Raw genomic sequence first — 20,444 nt, 5'->3', positions numbered from 1 at the left:
TAGCAAAGCAATAAAAAATCTAGAATGAACTCTGAAAAGGGACTGTGGCTATTCATGGTGTCCTGTCACCTGAAAGCTTGGGGCTGAAGCCTCCCCCTCTCGGGGCCGCGCCTGAGGGAGCCAAAAAAAAAAAGAGGGCCACCCCGCCATCCCTCACACGCTCTGAAGGCGTCAGGGAAAAAGGAGGCGGGAAGAAGGGCCGCTGAGGAGGAGGAGGAAGAAGAAGAGGGAGGCTCCCGGCCGCTGCCGCCGCCACCACCACCGCCGCCGCGGCCCAGGCGTCATTCTCCGCCCCGCGGCCTCTGCGCGCTTCTCTCTCTTTCGCGCCGCCTCTCCCCTCCTCTTCCTCCGTCGGGGCCGAGGTGAGACCGTTGCTGTTGGGTCCCTTCGACGCCTCCTCCTCCTCCTCCGCTGCCGCCGCCATGAGCTTCTTGTTGTAAGTGTGAGGGCCGCTGGGTCGGTGGATGAGGGAAGGCGGGCAGGCAAGCCGGGGCGACCGGCGCAGGCCTCTTGCCGGCCCCGCGGTCTCCTCAGCGGGTTTGGGTCGGGGAGGCTCCCCCAGAGCGACACCGGAGCTGGCGGGGGCTTCTTCGTGAGGAGAGACAGGAAGCCCTTCGGCCTCCCTTCCGACCGCCTGGGCAAGGCTCGTTAGGGTTGCCCGCCCGACGGCCTCCCCAGGCAGGGCCGGCTGGAAGGTCGCGGCTTCCGTGAGGGAGGAAATGGGGGGGGGTTTACTTGGGAGTAAAAGCCTCCTGGGGCCTTTTCAGCCTCTCCTCGGGGCTTCGCCCGGCCTCTCCGCGCCTTGCCCCGCCGCCCTTCTCCCCCCTTCTCACTTCCATGTTTGCACCTTCTGCTTCCCCCCCCCTCGTCTGTGTCTCCTTCTTACCCTTGACCTCCTCCCCTTTTTCCCTTTCTTTCAGGCAAACCCCCCCCCCCCCGCTCTTCCCCCTCTTCATTTCCTTCTGCCTTATTTCCCCCTTACTGGGCAAAAGAAAAAATAAAAAATAAAAGAGAAAAGCGCTTCTTTACTTCGGAGCTTGCGTTCACATTGCTAGTTCCCCTTCAGCATCCCTCGCTTCTCCCCCTCCCTTGCCTGCTAAGAGATTTTTCTTTAAAAAAAGAAAATGAACAGGAAAACGGATTCTGGATTCCTCTTGATCAAATGGAAGGAAGCGAAGAGATGGGGGGGGTTTCAGGATCCCTTTCTGTTTCCATAGTGATAGAAATCGAGATTGGGGGGGGGGTGTTCAGCCAGTGTGTTTCCTTCTGCTGAAATGTTTGGTTTTGCTGCCTCCAAACCACATCCTCTTAAAAGTTGGAAAGTCTGTGCATGTCTGTCTGTCTGTCTACCTGCCTACCTACAAAGTAGCTGTCTGTCTGTCTCTCTCTGTGTATATATCTGTGTGTATACATACACAAAGGTATAGGTATATTTGTGTGTGTGTGTGTGTGTGTGTGTGTGTGTGTGTGTGTGTATGTATGTATGTATGTATGTATGTATGCATAGGTATATGTATGTATACATGTGTGTGTATGTATGTGTATATATATATATATACACCCACATACCTATACACACACACACACACACACAGAGAGACACACATACATACATGTATATATACATGTATATACATACACATGTATATGTGTGTGTGTGTATATATATATAGAGAGAGAGGTGTTGTTTCTGGGTGCTCTTGTCTGAACAGCCACTGTCAAAATGGGGAGGGGGTTATCTTATGAATACCGGACTGATTTGGAGGAGGGAGGGGCCTTGGAGGTTGTAAACTAGTCTGGTTCCCCATATGTCTGTGTTCTTCCCTCCTTTGCTTAGATAGCAGCTTGGAACTCCCTAGTGTTTTCTTTCTTTCTTTTTTTGGGGTAGCCATAAAATGAAATTTAATCCCTTGTCTTCAGGGCCTTCTCAAGGGAATACAGAAGGTAATCAATCACCCCTTCTCCCCAGTATTCTTTTCTATGAGACTGATCTGTCCCAGGTGGTACTTATGATTAAGCAATATATGGCAGTATCAAAGAGATAGGATTTTTTTGTTTTTGTGTGTGTTGTTCTTTTGCTGAAGCTGGCTGATAACACAGCTGGTGCTATTATATATATGCATTGGGGGCATCTTGGACAATAACCTTGAGAAATTGTCATCCTCCTTTTGTATTCTTGTCAGTGATGCCAACATTGTGTTCTTAATGTATGTTTTGAAAAAAAGCAAGCAAACCCTGAAATGGAGAGGCAAACATTGAGTTCTGTTTTAAAAAGGCATTTTAGAATCTTATGTATCTAAATTTAGCAATCAGCTGCATAGTGCTTGACAGCCAAAGAAGTTCCTCTCTAGGGCATGGTAAAGGACACATTTTTTTTAGCTGTAAAAAATAAACTTGAATTTTGATCCTTCAGATTGGAAATATGTGGACGCTTTTTGTGGAAGACTCTTCCTGTGGAACAAATGGTTAAAAAACTTTGAGAAGAGGAACATCTGATACTGGGAAAAATACATATTCTCCCTCTCTTATAAAAATTTTTGCAGAAACAGTAGAAAACTTTTGAGGAAGTTTAACAAGATGAGAGTGCGTTCCTTTGCGCAACAGTAAATCTCATTGAACCCTGGGTTTTAACCTATGAGCAAGCAACAAATTTAGCCTGTGTTAAAACAACATAATGTTAACTGCTTTTGAGGAGCTTTGCTCACATTCACTAAGTTATTTATGCCGTCTTTTGGGGGGGGGAATAACAGTAAAAAGCAAGTACAAAGCTTTTTGGGTCTTATGAGATTGGGACTTGCCCTGAGATTCTTAAGGCTATCTTTTGTTTGACATTATTATAGAAGCAGGTATGGAAAAGGACTGATATTGATACTTATACATGGAACAGCTGTATCCTCTATAATGACAGAAGCAGTTAGCTAACTGATCATGTCCCTCCCAATAAGAGTGAAAACAGTATAGTCATGACAAACAAAATAAACAAGTTTAAGTTATGTGGAGAAATAAAACTCTGCTTCTAGAACGTGGGATATTGGGAATTTAAAAAGAACATGCCATTTGGTTGTAGGAGACATTTCAATTCTAACCCTATAATGCATACTTATACCTGCATGGTTCTAAGAACCTTTGTGACTGTATATTGTTACAGGACGTTGAGATAACCTGGTCCTTTTCAGCTGCTTTGGTGACAGTAGCAGCTAAAAATCCTGTTGCATAAGGTTCCTTTTGCATTCTTACTAGTACAAATCTATAATAGCAGTTTCTGACTGTCTCCAAGGGACCAAATGACTTGTAGGGATTTATACAAAAGAGCTTGAGAAAAACAGTTTTTCTGCCAGAGTCAAGTGTCTTTTTGTGTGATAGAAGTGTTTACGTTTCCCAGGGTCCCAAAAGCAATGCTGAGCCACACATGACTGTCATAGTTGCTAGCACTCTTTCAGGCACTCTTAAATCTTGTGAAATACATCCATGTATGCGGTCACATACAGTATTTTCATTTGCAGTCCAGGAAAACTCATACTGCAGGACTCTTTGTTGGTTAATACAGATTATTATCTCTTTGGGGAGTACATACTGAATAGTTTTCTGAATAGTTTTTATCCCAGAGCTATAACTGCAATTAATAGTGAGCTTAAAGACCACCAGTAGTGAATAATTAGTTGGACTGTGTTACTTGGCCTGCGGTGTAGATGTTTGTATTTTTAGTGGGGGACTTTTAGTGGGTGGGGAGTGTTTGGGGAATGTTATGTTTGTGCATGTGTCTGGTCTCTGGGTGTCTGTGAATTTCGTTGTATGGGTATACTGTGTATATACTTACAATGACAATAAATAATAATAATAATAATAATAATAATAATAATAATAATAATAATAATAATAATAATAATAATAATAATAATAATAATAATAATAATAAAAGTCTGAAATACAGAAGTAAGTGGTTTGCTTGAAAAAAGAGACTTGTTTATGTTTGCTTTAAAATCCGTGGTGTAGTCTGGTTGAGTCTTCTGTTGTGGATTTATGCTACTTTCTACTTAATTAAGGCTCGTAATAATTTTTTGGCTATAAATCCTTGTTATGTATTTACCTTGCTTCCTAAAGCCAAATAAAGCACTAGTCATCTGAACAACTGCATTTTTCAGAAAAATCTCTGTGATATTTAGACTGGTACCAAAAACTGCACAGATTTGGAAGTTTGAGCTATCAGTCCCTTTCTCCCCAGCTTGTAAAAGGATATGAATAAGGAAAGACATTTATTTGTTTTATTGTTGTCTTTCATTTGGAGCTTTTTGAACCTTATTATAACTTGGGACTGGGCTACATGAAATGCTGTCTGTCGCTTACACAGCCTTCTTAAACTAGTGTGATAGACACAAAATGATCATACAGCATTTCCTTTTATACACCCCAGTTTCACATTTTGCACAGTTCGGTCTGCTGCAATATACAATTATCTTTTTTTTTTAGTGGTACACAAATGTGTGTTCTTTTTGGTATAACTTCCTCTCCGTGATATATCACGCTCTCACAGTCATGTGTTTTAGTTATTGATTAAAGCATATTGTCCCCCCCCCCCCCCGCTTGACATATAAAGTTGTCTCAGCTATGTCTTATGAAGCCTTGTAATTTTTAGGATGATGTGTTTTAATGTTCTGTTTGTTGTAAAATATTTCAGGATTTTAAGTGAGGACTAATTGTAGCTATTTTTAGTACAGTAATGTCTGTCTTGGCTAGTATGCATGATGGACGCAGGAGTCAATTTTTTTGGAAATATCTTCAGTTCCTTCTAAGAGTTTTCACTGTTCAAAATAGGTGGTGTTTACTCTTTGCTGTGTGTCCTTTCTGGGAAGAAGGAATGCAAATGTGCAATACTGTATAGATAATGACTGAACACAAAATGTTTTAAAATTGTTTAGAATGCTATGGTTCTGTTTTGTTTTACAGATTTCATAGTGTAAGGACCAAGTTTGTGTGTCTGTGCCTAATTCCCTGCATAGGGATTGCAAAATCACTATGAAATGGGAGCTATATTGTCTGCAAGTATCCATTGCTGCTTTCAGTTTGGCTCAAGTGTGTAAATGTCTAGCATGCATAATTAAATTCTAAACCTCCCAGAGAGTGCTTTAAGCACTGTGGGGTGGTATATAAGCAGCACACTTTGCTTTTATATGTTTTGTGGCATTTCTACACCTTCTCTGGGTCCTTTTGATGCTGCTTGGGAGCTCTCCACCTGTATGCATGCAAGGTGGAGGTAAGCTGTTAATTAGATATTTGATGTTTGGTTTTAAATCTTTTGCTACCTTCATACTACTTTTGAATGGCTTATCCTATACCAGATCAGACATTCCTTTGAACCACTCTTTTGCTCAATATTGATTGGAAGCCAACTTCTTGATTCAACCAAGCGTTCAAATTTTAAATAAGTTCATGTTTTATTTATTAAAGAGCAACTCTCTGCTTTCCCTATGGTGTTATAATACTGGGCTCCCTCCCCCCCCCCAAGCTGTTGTATAGGAGACTTTTTGGGGATTTCTTAGCCTCTATTTCAAGGCTACTGTGAAAAAGCTGAAAAGCACTTTCTTATGGTGGCTAATCCATTCCACCACAATGCACACTCCATTCTTTGAAGCTTCCACAGAACATGGAAAAATATGTGTGATGGTACATTTGACATTGTTTGGCTGATGTGACATTTATATCCTGTATCTTCTGTATTTCAGTGGCTTTCAGGATAGCAGCTTTTCAGAGCAGTTTGTGGTCTATAAACTTCTGCAGCAGGGAGCCATTTCTGTGTTTGTACACCTTGCCCCCTCTGTGATTTCAAACCTAGAATTGCCGTTGCACAGTTTTACCCCCAACACATAGAAGGCATTGTGGTGGTGGAAGCAGCTAGTCTGTTCATCCTTGCTCACCACCTTCATGTATTATTTATATATACAACAGGAATCCCTAAATAGGGCTTTGAAATGTGTATAAAATACGTAGTTTTGCTGCACCTTCTCTGTTACGTGGGCTTGAAATCAAGATTCTAATCAAATTAGCCTTTCTAGAGCCTAGCTACATTGAGGGGGAATTTTCCTGAACAACTTGGGTAGGCAGAGAGAACTTTTGAGAAATTGTCTGTGTTTCTTTTGCAATAGTTGAAGGATGTAGCATGTTTTTCCTGTGCAGTAGGTTTAAAAACTGGTTCACAATGATTAGAGGTTACTGTTCTTAAATATAGACTGTCTTGAAATCTATTCTAGCGTGTGTTCTTTTATTCTAACATTGAGCTCTTGTGTTCAGTGTTAGAAGTTTAAACATTTGCCTCAGGCTGACAGAATTACCTTCTGTGTATTCTTCTTTTTGAAAGCTGTCAGAAGTCATAGGGACTAATAAATGTTTAAAACCACAAATAGAAATTCCCCTGTCACCTCTAGTGTTTTAACTTCACTATAAGGAGTGTTGCTACAGTTCATGTATTTTGTACACAGGTGTTTAAATGACTTCTATTCAGCTGTACAGTTCCTGAATCACATATTGGACTTGAACAGGCCTTCTGAACTGAAGGACATCTCTGAGGGTTCCATCTCTGGGCAATTAATGCTCTCCCATCCATTTATTGTTAACTTTTACCAGGATTCCCACTTAAGTCTGGTAAAACACAGACACTATGAGGTGGTTTCAGGTTGGATTCCTGTTTACTATTAACAGCATTGAATATTTTTAATGTTTTTCCCTCAGTTTCTATCAAAAATGACATCAAGAGCAGTAGAAAAATACAAAATGCAAGCAAAAGCAATATCACTTAAAACATTTAAATGAAATTTTAAAAAAGCTTTGTTTAACAAATTAGAGTGCAAAAAATATAATTACTACAGAATGCAATTTTTTATTTTATTTAACTCCCCCTCTTTCTAGCTAATAGGGAATGCTATCAATGGTTACTTGCTGTTTTTGCTCCTCAAATCACTTTATATAAAGTGCATTTGAGTAGCAAAAACAGCAAGTAACCATTGATAACATTCCCTATTAGCTAGAAAGGGGGGAAAAGTTAAATAACAGCAAACCTTTTCAACACGGAGTCTATTTCTGGTTAGAAGATAATGTTGTTGTCTTCAGTTTAATTATTTTCATAATAGTTAATCCAACATCTCTCCAGAATCTAAGCTGATCTTATGGAAGTCCTATGAAAGTTTACTTGTTATTAATAAATGTAAAAAATGGTGACCAGATTTCTATAAATTGGTCTTTCTTTTCTATTCCTTTTGTTACATTCATTTTGTGCGCCAGTCTTTCATTGAGTGCAACTGATAATACATGACTCATTCAAGCATCTATTGATGAACCATCCAAACTTTCCCACTTTCATGATATTTCCATTCTTGCAGCTGCTAATAACATTATAATCAGTTCTTTAGACACTAAAAACTGTTATGTCCAAAAATTGATAAAAGTAAAAGCTGATGACAATATTATATTGTGTGGCTAGCTATCTCGTTTAGAAATTAAACAACACTCTTCCAATATTATACGACAGGAGGGCACTCCAGGCATTGCTGAATAAAGGAGCCATACTGACCACATCTTCTCTAGCATATTGCTTGCTGTCTACCGTCAAATTTGCAGAATTTTGTATGGGTTCCTATCTTTAATGCATGTTTACAGTACATAAAAGTTGATTTAAAAGAGACCACTGATTCCTATTTTCCCAATGGGAGTCCAATATTGAAGTATTAAGATCTGTTTACCATACTGTTTTAAATCCCTTTTTCATGCATGTGTTCTAATAGCCATTCAATTTTTTTATGCTTGTTCCTTAGTTGCATTGATAGATGAAACAAAAGTTCTTCATACTGTACAGTGTTAGAGGTCTTGGTGGTTCCTGAGTATGCATTCTATGTTTAAGAAAATTTCACACCTGGAACTCTTGATACCACGTCAGATTGCTACCTTGAAATATTTTCTGGAGGGCATCACTACTGATTGGTGATCTATTGTAGAAAATATCAAGACACCATGTGATTTCCAGGTTTTATACTAGTTGATTTTCTCTTTAGAATAGAATTGTGGATGGTTCAGGAATGGACAAAGGAGACAGGTGAAGCTGATAGTTTGACATAGTGCTTCCATACATTATATGTAGCACCCAGGAAGGGATTTTCTAATTTAGTAATGCCATATATCTGAGATTAAAATGGTGAAAGAGAATATTGTATTTCATTTTGATCTTCACTTTCCATGTCAACCCCATGATACTGAATTATCATCTCTAATTACCCAAACTAATTGCTTTATTTGATAATCTTGAAAGTATAATTAAAGATTAGAGATGGCAGATAATTTAACTTTCCTGTGGAGAGTTGTTCCTGAAGAACTTTTAATCAGGGTTGTATTAGGTGGCCCGTTGATCATCAGTGATATCTAACCTTTATTTAGCTATACAGTAATTTCATTTTTGAAATTTGTTGCTAGACCATATAATGGTGGCCCTTAGTTCATTTTGCTTTGGAAGAGGTGTCTGTCAATAGCTACTACCCATAGTAGCCAAAAAGGAACCTCCACATTCAAGCAAAATATTTCTTTTTACCAAATATCGGGGACAAGTAGTAGGGGGTTTGTGTTCTTAGAAGCTTGTATGCAGAACATTGAGGAAACCGCTAATGGAGACAGAAATCTGGGCTTCACCATTTTTTGTTTATATTTACACATGATGAAATGTCCATGCGTTGAGTTTAAACAGCTACTGTACTTACCGGTAGTTGATGTTATGGATGTGTAGTTGTTAGAACCACCGTACACTCTGGACATAGTTAAGCAGTTCTTAGCCTAGTTAGTACTTAGATGGGAGACCACCAGGTCATGCCAGGGATCTCTAGTTTTGTCTTGCAAAAGATAGTACCTAAAACCATGAATACTTACTAATAATTGATGTGGACAATATTGAAATGAATGAGCTTGATCATTAGCCATTTGCAATTTTCCCCTTTGTGTTTTGTGAATGCTATATACTTTTTATTTTCTGCTTTTTCCTTATAAAACAAACAAACAAAAAATGTCTGGCGCTATCTACTTTCATTCTCCACCCAGCTCATTTTTCATTACAATAAGTGTGCTGTACTGTGGCATTGGGTTATGATAAACTTAAATACAGCATAATAGGAGCATGTATTTGCTTAGAAGGGTTCTATGCAGCAGCTGGCTCCTTTAAATTGATTTACTATACTGGTGTGTCTTTGACACCTCCAAGAAGTTGTTATCTCTGTCTCAGAGCTACTGTGCTGCCAGGGTAGTTTGATAGTCAGTAATTAAATGTAATGAAACTGCAATTGAAAACACTCACATTGGTCTAAATAACATTTCTGTAACACAGCACATAAGAACAGGAGGAAACGTGGTCTTAAGTAATCTAGGAACTATTCCAATGGTAACATAAATATTGTTTTGCAGAAAAGTGAGATGGCTTCATGATTACAGTCAGAGAATTGAATGTTCAGATCTTATGCTTGGGTTACCATCCTAAGCATACTTTTTAGGGAATAATTGCTATTTTACATAGTTGGACTTACTTCAGAGTAAAGTCCTCAAGCTGTGCCATTAGAATATTGCTTTTAAAAAGTGTATTCTATTGTAAAATGTAATGAGCTTGTTACAGTTCCTGAATGTTCTGTATTTCATCCACTTAGACACAAAATATGAATATAAAATTTTCATTGTTCACTTCCTATTTCTTATCTTTTCAGTTACCAACTTCCTAATTTCTGCCTGTCTTCTTGATTTCCTCTTCATCACCGTTTTCTATACGGTTCCATCCTTGAATTGAAATGTCTTCTTAATGTCTTCTTTCAAGGGCCTTAAGTGTTTATGATTCACAACAGTGAATGAATTCTGAAATAATTTTTCAGAGCCTTATGTTCTATTGAGTAGGAAAGACAGATTTTGTGCTTTGTCAGTCTAATTCATAACATGTTTTTAACGCACCAGTTCTTATTGGTATGCAACTATATAGCAACCAGAATCCTTTTGAGATCTTACTCTGGAATAAAATTCCATTAGGTAGCAAATTGTACCTAATTAACAAGGTGGCAAGTGCATGTTGAGGATTTCTTTCTTTATCATTTTCATTTATTCTATTCTTTTGTCCAGAGACACCCAGAATGGTTCTTTCTTGTTGTTTTCTTTCACTTTGCTTAAAGAGCAAGCTGTTCCTCCATAGGATGTCACAGTGCACGAGGCTATGCCTGTGTCCAAGTTTCATATTGAGAAGTTAGTCATGATATGCTGTAGAAATAGTTTATATGCTATATAGTAAGAGCATGCATAGAAGAGTATTGAATTAATTTGTGTTGACAAACGAATTAATTGTATTGAAGCTGAATACCTTCCATATGCATTGCCTCCAATGCATTTTTGGTTTCGCCTGGCAGGACAAAGTTCCAAATAGAGTAGTCCTAGAATGAGCATGTATACATTACTGAAACAGCAACGTCTACTTCGGCTTGGGCATGTTGTGAGAATGGCTGATGGTTGGATTCCAAAAGATCTCCTGTATGGAGAATTAGTGCAGGGAAAGCACCCCAGAGGGAGACTACAGCTGCAATACAAGGATATCTGCAAGCGGGATCTGAAGGCCTTAGGAATAGACCTCAACAGATGGGAAACCCTGACATCTGATCGTTCAGCCTGGAGGCAGGCAGTGCATCACGGCCTCTCCCAATTTGAAGAGACCCTTGTCCAGCAGGCTGAGGCAAAAAGGCAGTCACGAAAGCAACAAAATCAGGGAGCTGGACAGGGGGCAGATTGCATTTGTCTTCAGTGTGGAAGGGATTGTCACTCTCAAATTGGCCTTCTCAGCCACACTAGACGCTGTTCCAAGTCCTCCCTACAGAGCACGTTACCATAGTCTTTCGAAACTGAACGATGCCTAACTAACAAGAGTATGTGGAGGTAACCAATTGCTTAAGTGGCTTTTCAAACAAAAAAGAGAAATGAATGGATAATAATGGAAGATGAGTCTATTAGTTGCTATTAGACATGATGAGGCATTGTGCTGCTGAAATCTAAAGGCTGGAGAGCAAATCCAAGATATAACTATTGACTTCATGTTCTGGTTGTACCTTTCTTAGAGATAGCAACTTGGTCATTATGGAAACATGATGCTGAGCTAGATAACCTTTGCTATGATGTAATTATGATGCACTTTAAGAAGGATATCAAGAAACTGGAACAAGTTCAGAGAAAGGTAACATCAGAACATTGTGATTAGAAGAACATTGGATTGATGGCTTGGACTTATTCTCAGTTGGAGTACAGCTGCTTTGCACATAGGGAAGCATTCATGATGATGGCAGCCTAGTTCAAAGAATCAGGTCTGACTTGTTTTTGTTTCCAAAAATCTCTCTGCATGAAATTAGGGAAGGATGTTGAAATTGTATAAGATTGAGAAAATATACAGCATGGCTGAGGAGTGATTACAGAATTGAAGAAAGTCTGTTTCTGAGTCCAAATGCTGCTCTTAATCTTTAAGATTAAGACCAGGACACTTGAAAAATAATCCTCCTTCACATATCCCTACCTGAGCCTTGAAATCCTTTTCAGATGCCCTGTTCTTCATGTTCCATCAAGTGAAGTGAAGCAAATTGCTGCCATGGAGAACGTGCAGAGTGGTGGCAATCTAACTCTTCTTGGAGAGATTTAACTCATCCCTTTGTTGTTGTTCTGTTGCTTGATTAAGACTTTATTTTCCCAAATCCTATGTGATTTTAATGCTCCAAACCACAGTTTATGCCATACATGCTTCTTACTTTTTCTTCTCTGCTGGAAAATTTTATGGTGCATCATATTTCTAAAATATTTTATTTCTTTTTTTTTAAAGCTCCCCAAGGAACAATGCTAGTCTTATATAAATAGAACAAATAAAATGTGTTTGTTTTGTTAAATGTGTGGATGGCATGGAGAGAGTAAAGTAACTTTTTCTCCTGTGAGTTAATCACATAATTAAACAGAATCAAGATAGAAAAAAATTCCTCTGCAATATACAGTAACATACTGGGAGTTTGTTGGCAGTGATAATAACTGGCTTAGATCTTAATTAAAATGGGTTAGATGAAAATTTTCAGATTAGTTTTTCATGATGGCCAAATAGAATTTGCATGTTTAGAATAGCAGATCTCTGTGTGCAAGTTGATTCACACAGATGTATTCTCATGATTGTAAGACAGATTTTTAACTTAACAGTTTAGTTTTTATACATATTACTAAATTTTCAAGCAGTCATTGAATATAAGAGTAGCTGTAATAATTGCTCTTCTTGACATTCCGAATTTAATTTAATTTCTCTCTTATTTTTTTTTGAAGGGGTTTTCAACATCAGGAGCAATTAAGAAAGTGACTAAAATATATTTTAAGATTTGCCAGGTATTTGCTGACAAACTATATAGACCAAATGTTTTTGAAGGGAATGGTTGTAAGTTAAGAAATCTCTGTAGGTGCTATCTCTTGCATACTGAATTACTCAATTCAGATAATGCCTATAGTGATTTCTTAACTTACGGCAATGTGCCATTTGCATAACTGCACAGTAGGATTTCAACCAGTGTATTAGTGTCATACGTACAGTTATCCTGTGGTGAAAACCCTTACTACTTGGCCAAAGCCTGGATAGTGTGCATATGCAGCCCATGAGAACTGTATTTGCCAGAGCCACTTTGATTATTGCTAAGTCAGAATTGTTAACAAAACAATTCTGTTTCATCAGCAAAGAAAGCTGACGAGATCTGTATGAAAAAATAAAACCACATATTTTGGTATTTTCATAATTGATGTTTAAACTATTTCCAGGAAGTATCTTTCAAACAACAACAACAACATCATCGTTTGAACTGCAGAGCTGGAAGGGATGCTATGGATCATTGAGGTCCAGCCCCTTTCAAGGAGGCACAGTGGGGAATTGAACTCCCAAACTCTGGCTCTGCAGCCAGAGACCTAAGTTATTTACATGTTTTGTATCTGGAATCAGAATAATTTAGAAATGGAATGTAGCAGTTACTAAATATGTACAAAAATAGCCCAAGGTTTCTGATTATATTGTACTGAAAAAAAGTTCTTTGCTCTACCTTTATTTTGGGTAGCCAGACAAAAAGAGGAAGTGTGGTTCAGTATAGATAATTGGGGGAGAATCAGTAGCAGGCAGATGCATTTCCTGTTAATATGTGTGTAAAAGAGAAGGAGGAAGTACTTTCATTTTTAACAGAAATCATGAGCTTTGTATTTAGCAGAGGAACATTTCAGTGGGAATAAATGGATTAAGTGGAAAAAAGATGGTCCAGCTCAAATGAATATTAAATATTGATTTCTTACCCACTTTCTGTTCATGATAATCTTAGAAAATCTAAGAATCTGTGTGTTTACAGTTGCCATGTTTTGACAAATAATCCTAGAAAGATACAGTGGTGCCCCACATGACGACGATAATTTGTTCCCCTGAAATCGCTGTACAGCGAAATCATTGTCATGCAAAAACAGTTTCCCCACTGGAATGCATTGAAAACCGGTTAATGCGTTCCAATGGGGAAAATACCTCGTCGTCCTGCGAAGATCCTCCATAGGGCAGCCATTTTGCGAGCGCTGATCAGCTGTGTTTAATCGCTATCTTCCAAAGCATGGGTCTGGAAAACAGCTGTAAAGATCGTTGTCTTGTGAATAAACGGTCCGTGAAGCACAGACCAAATCGTTGTGAAGCGGAATTCCCCCATTGAAATGCCTGTTTTGCGAATCGCCATAGCGATCGCAAAATTATTGTCTTGCAGTTTCGTCATTTATCGAGGTCGTCATGCGGGGCACCACTGTAGTAGCTATCTGTGGGTAGAGTAAGTTTTTAAAGGAAAGTGTGTAGAACACTGCTTTGGTAGGAACATATTGTGCCCTAATACCTTAAAATGAAGTATTTAAGATGATTGTTTAGCTAGAATCTTGTTTATTGGCTGTACTTTTGGCACCCAGGAAGAGATGGATTGCTTGTGTAATTGGATAAAAGAGATTCTTGGATGAAGGGAAGAGCAGAGTATTTGGATCCATAATTGTCAGTGCTTTTGCAGTACTACAGTGGAATGTTGTTTGTTTAAAGAAGCATCAGCATAATGCAGGATAATCCAGCAGTAACTGTAGTCCTAACATGAAATGGGCATTACATCAAAGTTGTAGCAGTAACTGTGCTATTCTTTGAGGTAGCTTTGCTGTATCCCTAAGCTGTCCAGCTCTGAAACTCAGATTACAAGAGTAGTAAAGGCTGGGCATCTTGTTTGTCAGTAGATGGATCCACTTTAGAATGTCTCATTTGGGACCTGACATAGTTTTGTGGAGTGCTCCTCTTCAGTGTTTTAGTCAGCCATGTTGTTCTTCCACCAATTTTTCCATTTTCCTTTCACCCTAACAACAGTTAAGAGTGGTAAGAAGTTACAAATCAGATACCTATTTATTGAATCATGTGGTTGAAATATTAAAATATTATTTGCTGCTTTTGATAAATCATATTTCCTGTTTGGTCAATACCAGAAGGAATACAGCAGAGTAGCCCAGAGGTGTACTGCATCAGTTAGAATTTAGAACTTTGACTTGTTGCATAAACTCAAAGAGAAGTGGGGGCTAAGCTGTTCTGTTTGTTCAGGATAGTGAATTGGAGCATATTAGGTATTTCTGAAATACAGTGGAGTCTCGACTTACGAATGGCTCCGCTTATGTACTTTTCGACCTATGGACTTCTCTGGCTGCAAAATTTTACTTCGACTTGTGGTTGGAGAATCAACCTGCAGACAGAAGGGGGAGGTGGGGAAAGTGCCCAATTCAAAATTGGTGCTTTCCCCGCCTCCCCCTTCCAGGCCACAGGCCGTAGGTTGTGCCTCCGGATGCCTTGCAGGGCTTCTCTGCCGCCATGTGAGGCATCTTGGAGGTCCCCCCCCGCCACCGATAGTGCTTCGGAGCCACTATCAGCGGCGGAGGGGGACCTCTGAGATGCCTCCCATGGCGACGAAGAAGCCCTGCAGGGCATCCGGAGGTCCCCTGCTGCCGCCGCCGCTGCTGGAAGCCGAACCACACTGGGCAACCCAAGCCATGCTTGGCTTGGGTTGCCCGGCGCGGTGCGGCTCCCAGCGGCGGCAGGGTGGGTGGGGTCTCCGGATGCCTTCCATTGCTTCTCTGCCTGGAAGGCATCCGGAGGCCCCCGCCGCCACTGGGAGCTGCGCCGCGCCAGGCAACCCGAGCCATGCTTGGACTCCCAGGAATCCAAGCATGGCTTGGGTTGCCTGCCGCGGCACGTCTTCCTTTTGCCGCCGCCAGGAGCCGAGCCACACCTGGCTATCCCAGCCATGGTTGGACTCCCGGGAGTCCGAGCATGGCTGGGGTGGCGCGGCGAGGCTCCCAGTGGTGCCGGGGGACCTCCGGATGCCTTCCAGGCAGAGAAGCAATGGAAGGCATCCGGAGACCCCACCCCCACCCTGCTGCCGCGGCCGCTGGGACCCTTCGAAGCTCTGAAAGGGCTTCCTCCAATGTTGGGGGGGGAAGCCTTGTGAGAGCTCGGAAGGCAAACAGGCAGGGAGAAAAAGTCTGGAAATTTGAATTTTCCGTCTTTTCTCCCTGCATTCGTGGCTTCGGAGATTTCTGCTGGAGATTGGAGGAAGCCATTTGAGAGCTCAGAAGGCAAGAAGGCAGGGAGAAAGGGCGGGAAATTCAAATTTCCAGCCTTTTTCTCCCTGCCTGTTTGCCTTCCAAGCTCTCAAAAGGCTCCCCCCCCCCAACATTGGAGGAAGCCCTTTCAGAGCTTTGAAGGCTCCCAGCGGTGGCAGCAGCAGGGTGGGTTGGGGGTCTCCGGATGCCTTCCATTGCTTCTCTGCCTGGAAGGCATCCGGAGGTCCCCCGCCGCCGCCACTGGGAGCTGCACCACACCGGGCAAACCAAGCCATGCTTGGACTCCCGGGAGTCCAAGCATGGCTGGGGTTGCCGAGCGCGGCTCGGCTCCTGGTGGTCGTGGCGGTGGGAAGCCGCACCGTGCCGGGCAACCCAAGCAATGCTTGGACTCCCGGGAGTCCAAGCATGGCTGGGGTTGCTGAGCGTGGCTCGGCTCCTGGTGGCAGTGGCGGTGGGAAGACTCCCAGGACTCCTCGATGGCTGCAGCGGGGGACCTCTGAGAGGCCTCTGGCAGCCGCGCCGAAGCCCTCAGAGTCCTCCAACAGCAGCGATGGCGGCGGCGGGGGACCCCTTGAAGACTTGGAAAATGTAAGGTGATTTTTAAAATATTTATTTTTATTGTGTGTGTGTGTGGGGGGGTTCTTGGGCCCGATACGGATTAATAGGTTTTCAGTGCATTCCTATGGGGAATGCATTTTCGACCTACGGACTTTTTGACCTACGGACTCCGTTCCAATACGGATTAATTCCATAGGTCGAGACCCCACTGTAAAAGATAGTAGGGGGGGAAATAGTAGGCATCATAGGAGGACAGGGGAATGTCATCGTGGTATGCAGTGTTGAAAATACAGTACACAATTAATAATAATCATCTGCCATCAAGTCATTTCTAACTTAACAGTGATCCTTTTTAGGGATTTTCAGGTAGAGAATACTCAGAAGTGGTTTACCATTCCCTTCTTCTGTGAGCAGTATGGGACTTTGCAGCTTGCCCAAGGCCGCCCAGGCGGGCTTTGCTCGCAGGAAGCACAGTGAGGAATTGAACTCCCAACCTTTGGCTCCACAGCCAAATTCTATAAAAAAAATCATAAGCGAAGCTGTTCTACTGTGAGTTCTGTAGAACCCTAGCAGGAATAATAAATTTGATCTCAGCAGACAAGCTTTAAAAATAGCCAGTTGTCTTTAAAAAATGGCTTGAAAACGGTCATTGTCCCAGCCTGACTGCACATTGATGTTGCTTTTTGAGTTTGATTTTTCAGATGAAATAGACTTTAGATGTAGTCGATGAACATTGATTTAATAACCTGGATAATTGTAGGAAACATGATTTTGGGTGTCCAATAATGACTGATAGTTTTAGTTCTTGCAGTCTACAGTTGTAGGGCATGGTATTTGTTTTTCTGTTGGCTAAAATCTATAGCATCATGAAATAATCTGCCCATGTGTGCATGTGCTTAAGGAGGGCAAATTATTACTCGAGTCAATAAATATGCATTCTGCCCTTTTATGGTAAAGCTCACAGCAGTGGGTCAAAATACTGGTATTTTAAATAGATCTCTGTACTTCGTGTTGTGGACATGGAAAGAAACCAGGCTCACTCCATGGGTTAAAAACGTGTTGTGACTCTTAGATTATATACTTCTAATGGCAGATGTTATGTGTGAGTTCTTACTTGTTCAGTTCAAGCCTGAGCAGTCTGTGCTGGGGAATATAAAGGTATCTTTAGAAAAAGCTGATAACTCTGTCAGATGGCCTTGTAACTAGAAAGGGGGAAAAACATTATTGGCGCTAGAAATTCAGAGCAATTGTTACTCCACTCTGAAGCTACTAGTTTTGTCTGGTTTAAAAAACAAACAAACAACCCCTCTCCCCAAAGTTGGGCATTAAGTTAATCAGGGAGTACCTTTTCAAGATAAGAAACATCACACCTGAAGGCCTGAACAAAACAAGACTGGATAGATCTAAGATTTGACTTAGTACAAAGTAGCTTCCTATCTTCCAAACAGACAATGAAAATATCTAGTCTTCACAGCACTTCTAAATGTGTGGTTTTGCATGCATGCTGCATGTGACATGTACATACATGCAGTAGTGCACTATGTAGAATTAAATAGACATACGAGTTCTGCATGCATTACTCTGCATAAATTTGGAGTGATCGCTTCCTTTGGTCAGTCACCTGAAGGGAATGAGTGTTAAGTAATAAACTGATATACCATTGTAACACACATTAGATTATTTAGAAAGTAGTGATGTGGCCTAAAGCTCAATGAAAGCTGAGTTGCACAAGTTGAACTCCCACTCATATTTATCATCCTATAGAACTTAATCTCGCTATTCAGCAAAGCGAAGTTTACATTTAAGTTATACAGACCTCCAAAGGACATTGGTGGTCTTTTATACTATGCCAAGGGAGTGCTTATGCCGATTATAACATAGTCAAATATTATTAAATTAAAAACTCTTAAAAGAAACAAAAATTACCTTTGAGACAGGCCAGTTCAAATTTGTCACAATTGTATTTGGAGTGCATGTTTAGGGTACAGAGTACCAGACCTAATCCTGTCCCATGTCACAAATGAATCTCCTTATATATTTGGGGGGGGGATATTAAAGAAAGATGTTTGCGCTTTTTCTGATAGAGGAGGCTTCTCATATGGGGTGAATTCATACAGTGGTGCCTCGCTTAACGATATTAATTGGTTAAAAAAAACATCGCTATGGGAAAACATCATTAAGCGAAATGCGTTTTCCCATAGAGATGCATTGAAAACCGGTTAATTGCCGTCCTTAAGTGAAAAAACCCATAGGAAACATCATTAAGCGATACAATGTTTCCTCCATTGTAATGCATTGAAGCCTATTCAGTGCATTTCAATGGTTTTGCGATGTCCATTTTTGCAAATTTAAGTGTGTCTTAAAAGGTTCAAAAACTGTTTTAAATGCTTGGAATCGTTAGTGCACCTTCTAAAACGGGTGCAAACTTAATTTGGCTTTGATCTGACTTTTTGTTAATTTTTGCTGATTTTTTCCCCCACCAACTTTTGACAGCTGTCAAAATTTGACTGCTTCATGCTTTCCTATGGGGGAGAAAAAAGTTCACGAAAAATTTTCTACCTGTACTGTAAAATTGTACAGTATAGTCTGGAAAAAAAACATGTGCAATGTACTTTTATTGCATGCTGTGACAGAAATTCTTAATCTTGAACTCTGTACATCACATATCATTGGCGTTGTGTGGTTTAAACAGCAAATTCTGTTATTGTGATTTCATGCCCTGACTTCACTTCTCAAGTTCCAAGACAAATGAATAGGCAAACAGTCTTGACTATTGCCTGTTATCTAGGAGTGTAGAGGAACTGGATCACTCTTTTTAGCTGTTTAGGATATTTTATTATCAAGGTTCAGGGTTCTTAGTGGTCATCTTTTTGGAGTTGCAAGGGCCAAAGAACACAAACAGGTTTGTTGTCTCTGTTTGAGAAACTGAACCAGAGCTTTCAGTCAATAATCTACTGAATGTCATGCTGAATTGCTGACTAGACACTTTGCAAACCTCTCCATAAATATATTTTGCTTTCCTTGCCCTGTGTAAGATGTTGCATCGCTGCCAATATCTTTCACACAGAAACATTTGAAAATAGCCAAGGCACACCTGACTGTATGCATTGTGGAAAGGGCATGGCAGGAACAGGATGAGCCTTAATGGCTTGAAGCATCCAAACTTCATATTGGCCAAGATAGATGATGATCAATAACATAAGTTGCTGTGTAATATTTGAAAAGAAATTCACAAGTGTTTCCCCTTATGCACAAATGCATAGATAGCCACTTACAGAACCACAGTTGTGGACAGAGCACCAATCCACAGTTGGGAACTACAATTCTAGTTGGGAAAGCATCTCAGGGACCCCGTTCTAGCATTGTACAGGCTACGGATAAAGGGCAACGGCAAGAGCTGAGTAATTGGAACTAAAATGCCAGGACCTCGTATAACTGCAAGCAATTCGGACCTTTCTGCACCACGCATATAAAGCATTGCTTACGTTTGGTTTTGTTTCTTTTGCCTGTGTATAGTTTCAAGCATACCTAACACAATTCAGTTTCATGCCTGTCTGCTTAGATGTAAGCTTCAGCACAATAAGTATGCATAGCACAGCTCAGGTCTATGCAGGGAATTAAAAACATACATACTTTTAAATATCCACCTATATTTGATTATTGATTGTAAATAAAAGTAGAACAAGCTTCATTCAAGCAGGAGCTTGCAAGCTGGATGGGCAGTTTCTACAGTCTTGTATTTTCCCCACACCTGCTTTAAAGGAATGTGTATGCATACGACTGCTTAACATTATCTCTTTGGTTGGATTTTTTCCCCTGTAGTGAAGCTGTCGTCCCCTTTCCCATTTGTCCATTTCTCTCTATTTGCATATATTTGGAATTCTTTCTGCTATAGAAACCTTACTCCTCTCTTATTCTGAGATTAAGGCCTCATTCAAACATAGCTTCTTCCACATATCAATCGTAGCTCAGTACCACACAGTTGAAGACTCTGTAAGGATGTTATGACTGAGTGGTGGTTGGAGTGAGAATTTGGGCTTAGGACGTCTAGTTTCAAGTCCCCACTAAGCAATGAAACTCACTAGTTCGCCTAAGGCCAGAAGCTCTCTCCCTACCTGCCTTACTTCACTGGGCTGTTGTGAGGATGATGTGGAGATAAGGAGAGCCAGGTACAGTATTCTGCTTTGAATTCATAGGAGCAAAGGCAACATATAAATACAACTAAC

General features: G+C 40.6%; 1 protein-coding gene across 2 annotated transcripts in view; it reads left to right on the top strand.

The window, feature by feature from the left end:
• The window catches only part of MOB1B (MOB kinase activator 1B), a 33,168-nt gene continuing 12,724 nt past the window's right edge, over positions 1-20,444 (top strand). Inside the window, exon 1 of one of the 2 annotated variants that reach the window (XM_073002082.2) lies at positions 1-436. In XM_073002082.2, the coding sequence (XP_072858183.1) occupies positions 423-436 (14 nt within the window). In that variant the 5' untranslated portion in view covers positions 1-422. Of the gene's footprint in view, positions 437-16,177; positions 20,388-20,444 lie in introns of those variants that run through there. The other variant, XM_073002081.2, reaches the window with a different exon arrangement.

This window comes from Pogona vitticeps, chromosome 5 (genome assembly GCF_051106095.1).
Source record: "Pogona vitticeps strain Pit_001003342236 chromosome 5, PviZW2.1, whole genome shotgun sequence".
NCBI classification, from domain to species: domain Eukaryota; kingdom Metazoa; phylum Chordata; class Lepidosauria; order Squamata; family Agamidae; genus Pogona; species Pogona vitticeps.
Note: the sequence above shows the minus strand (reverse complement) of the source record. Positions and strands in the feature narration are given on the sequence as shown.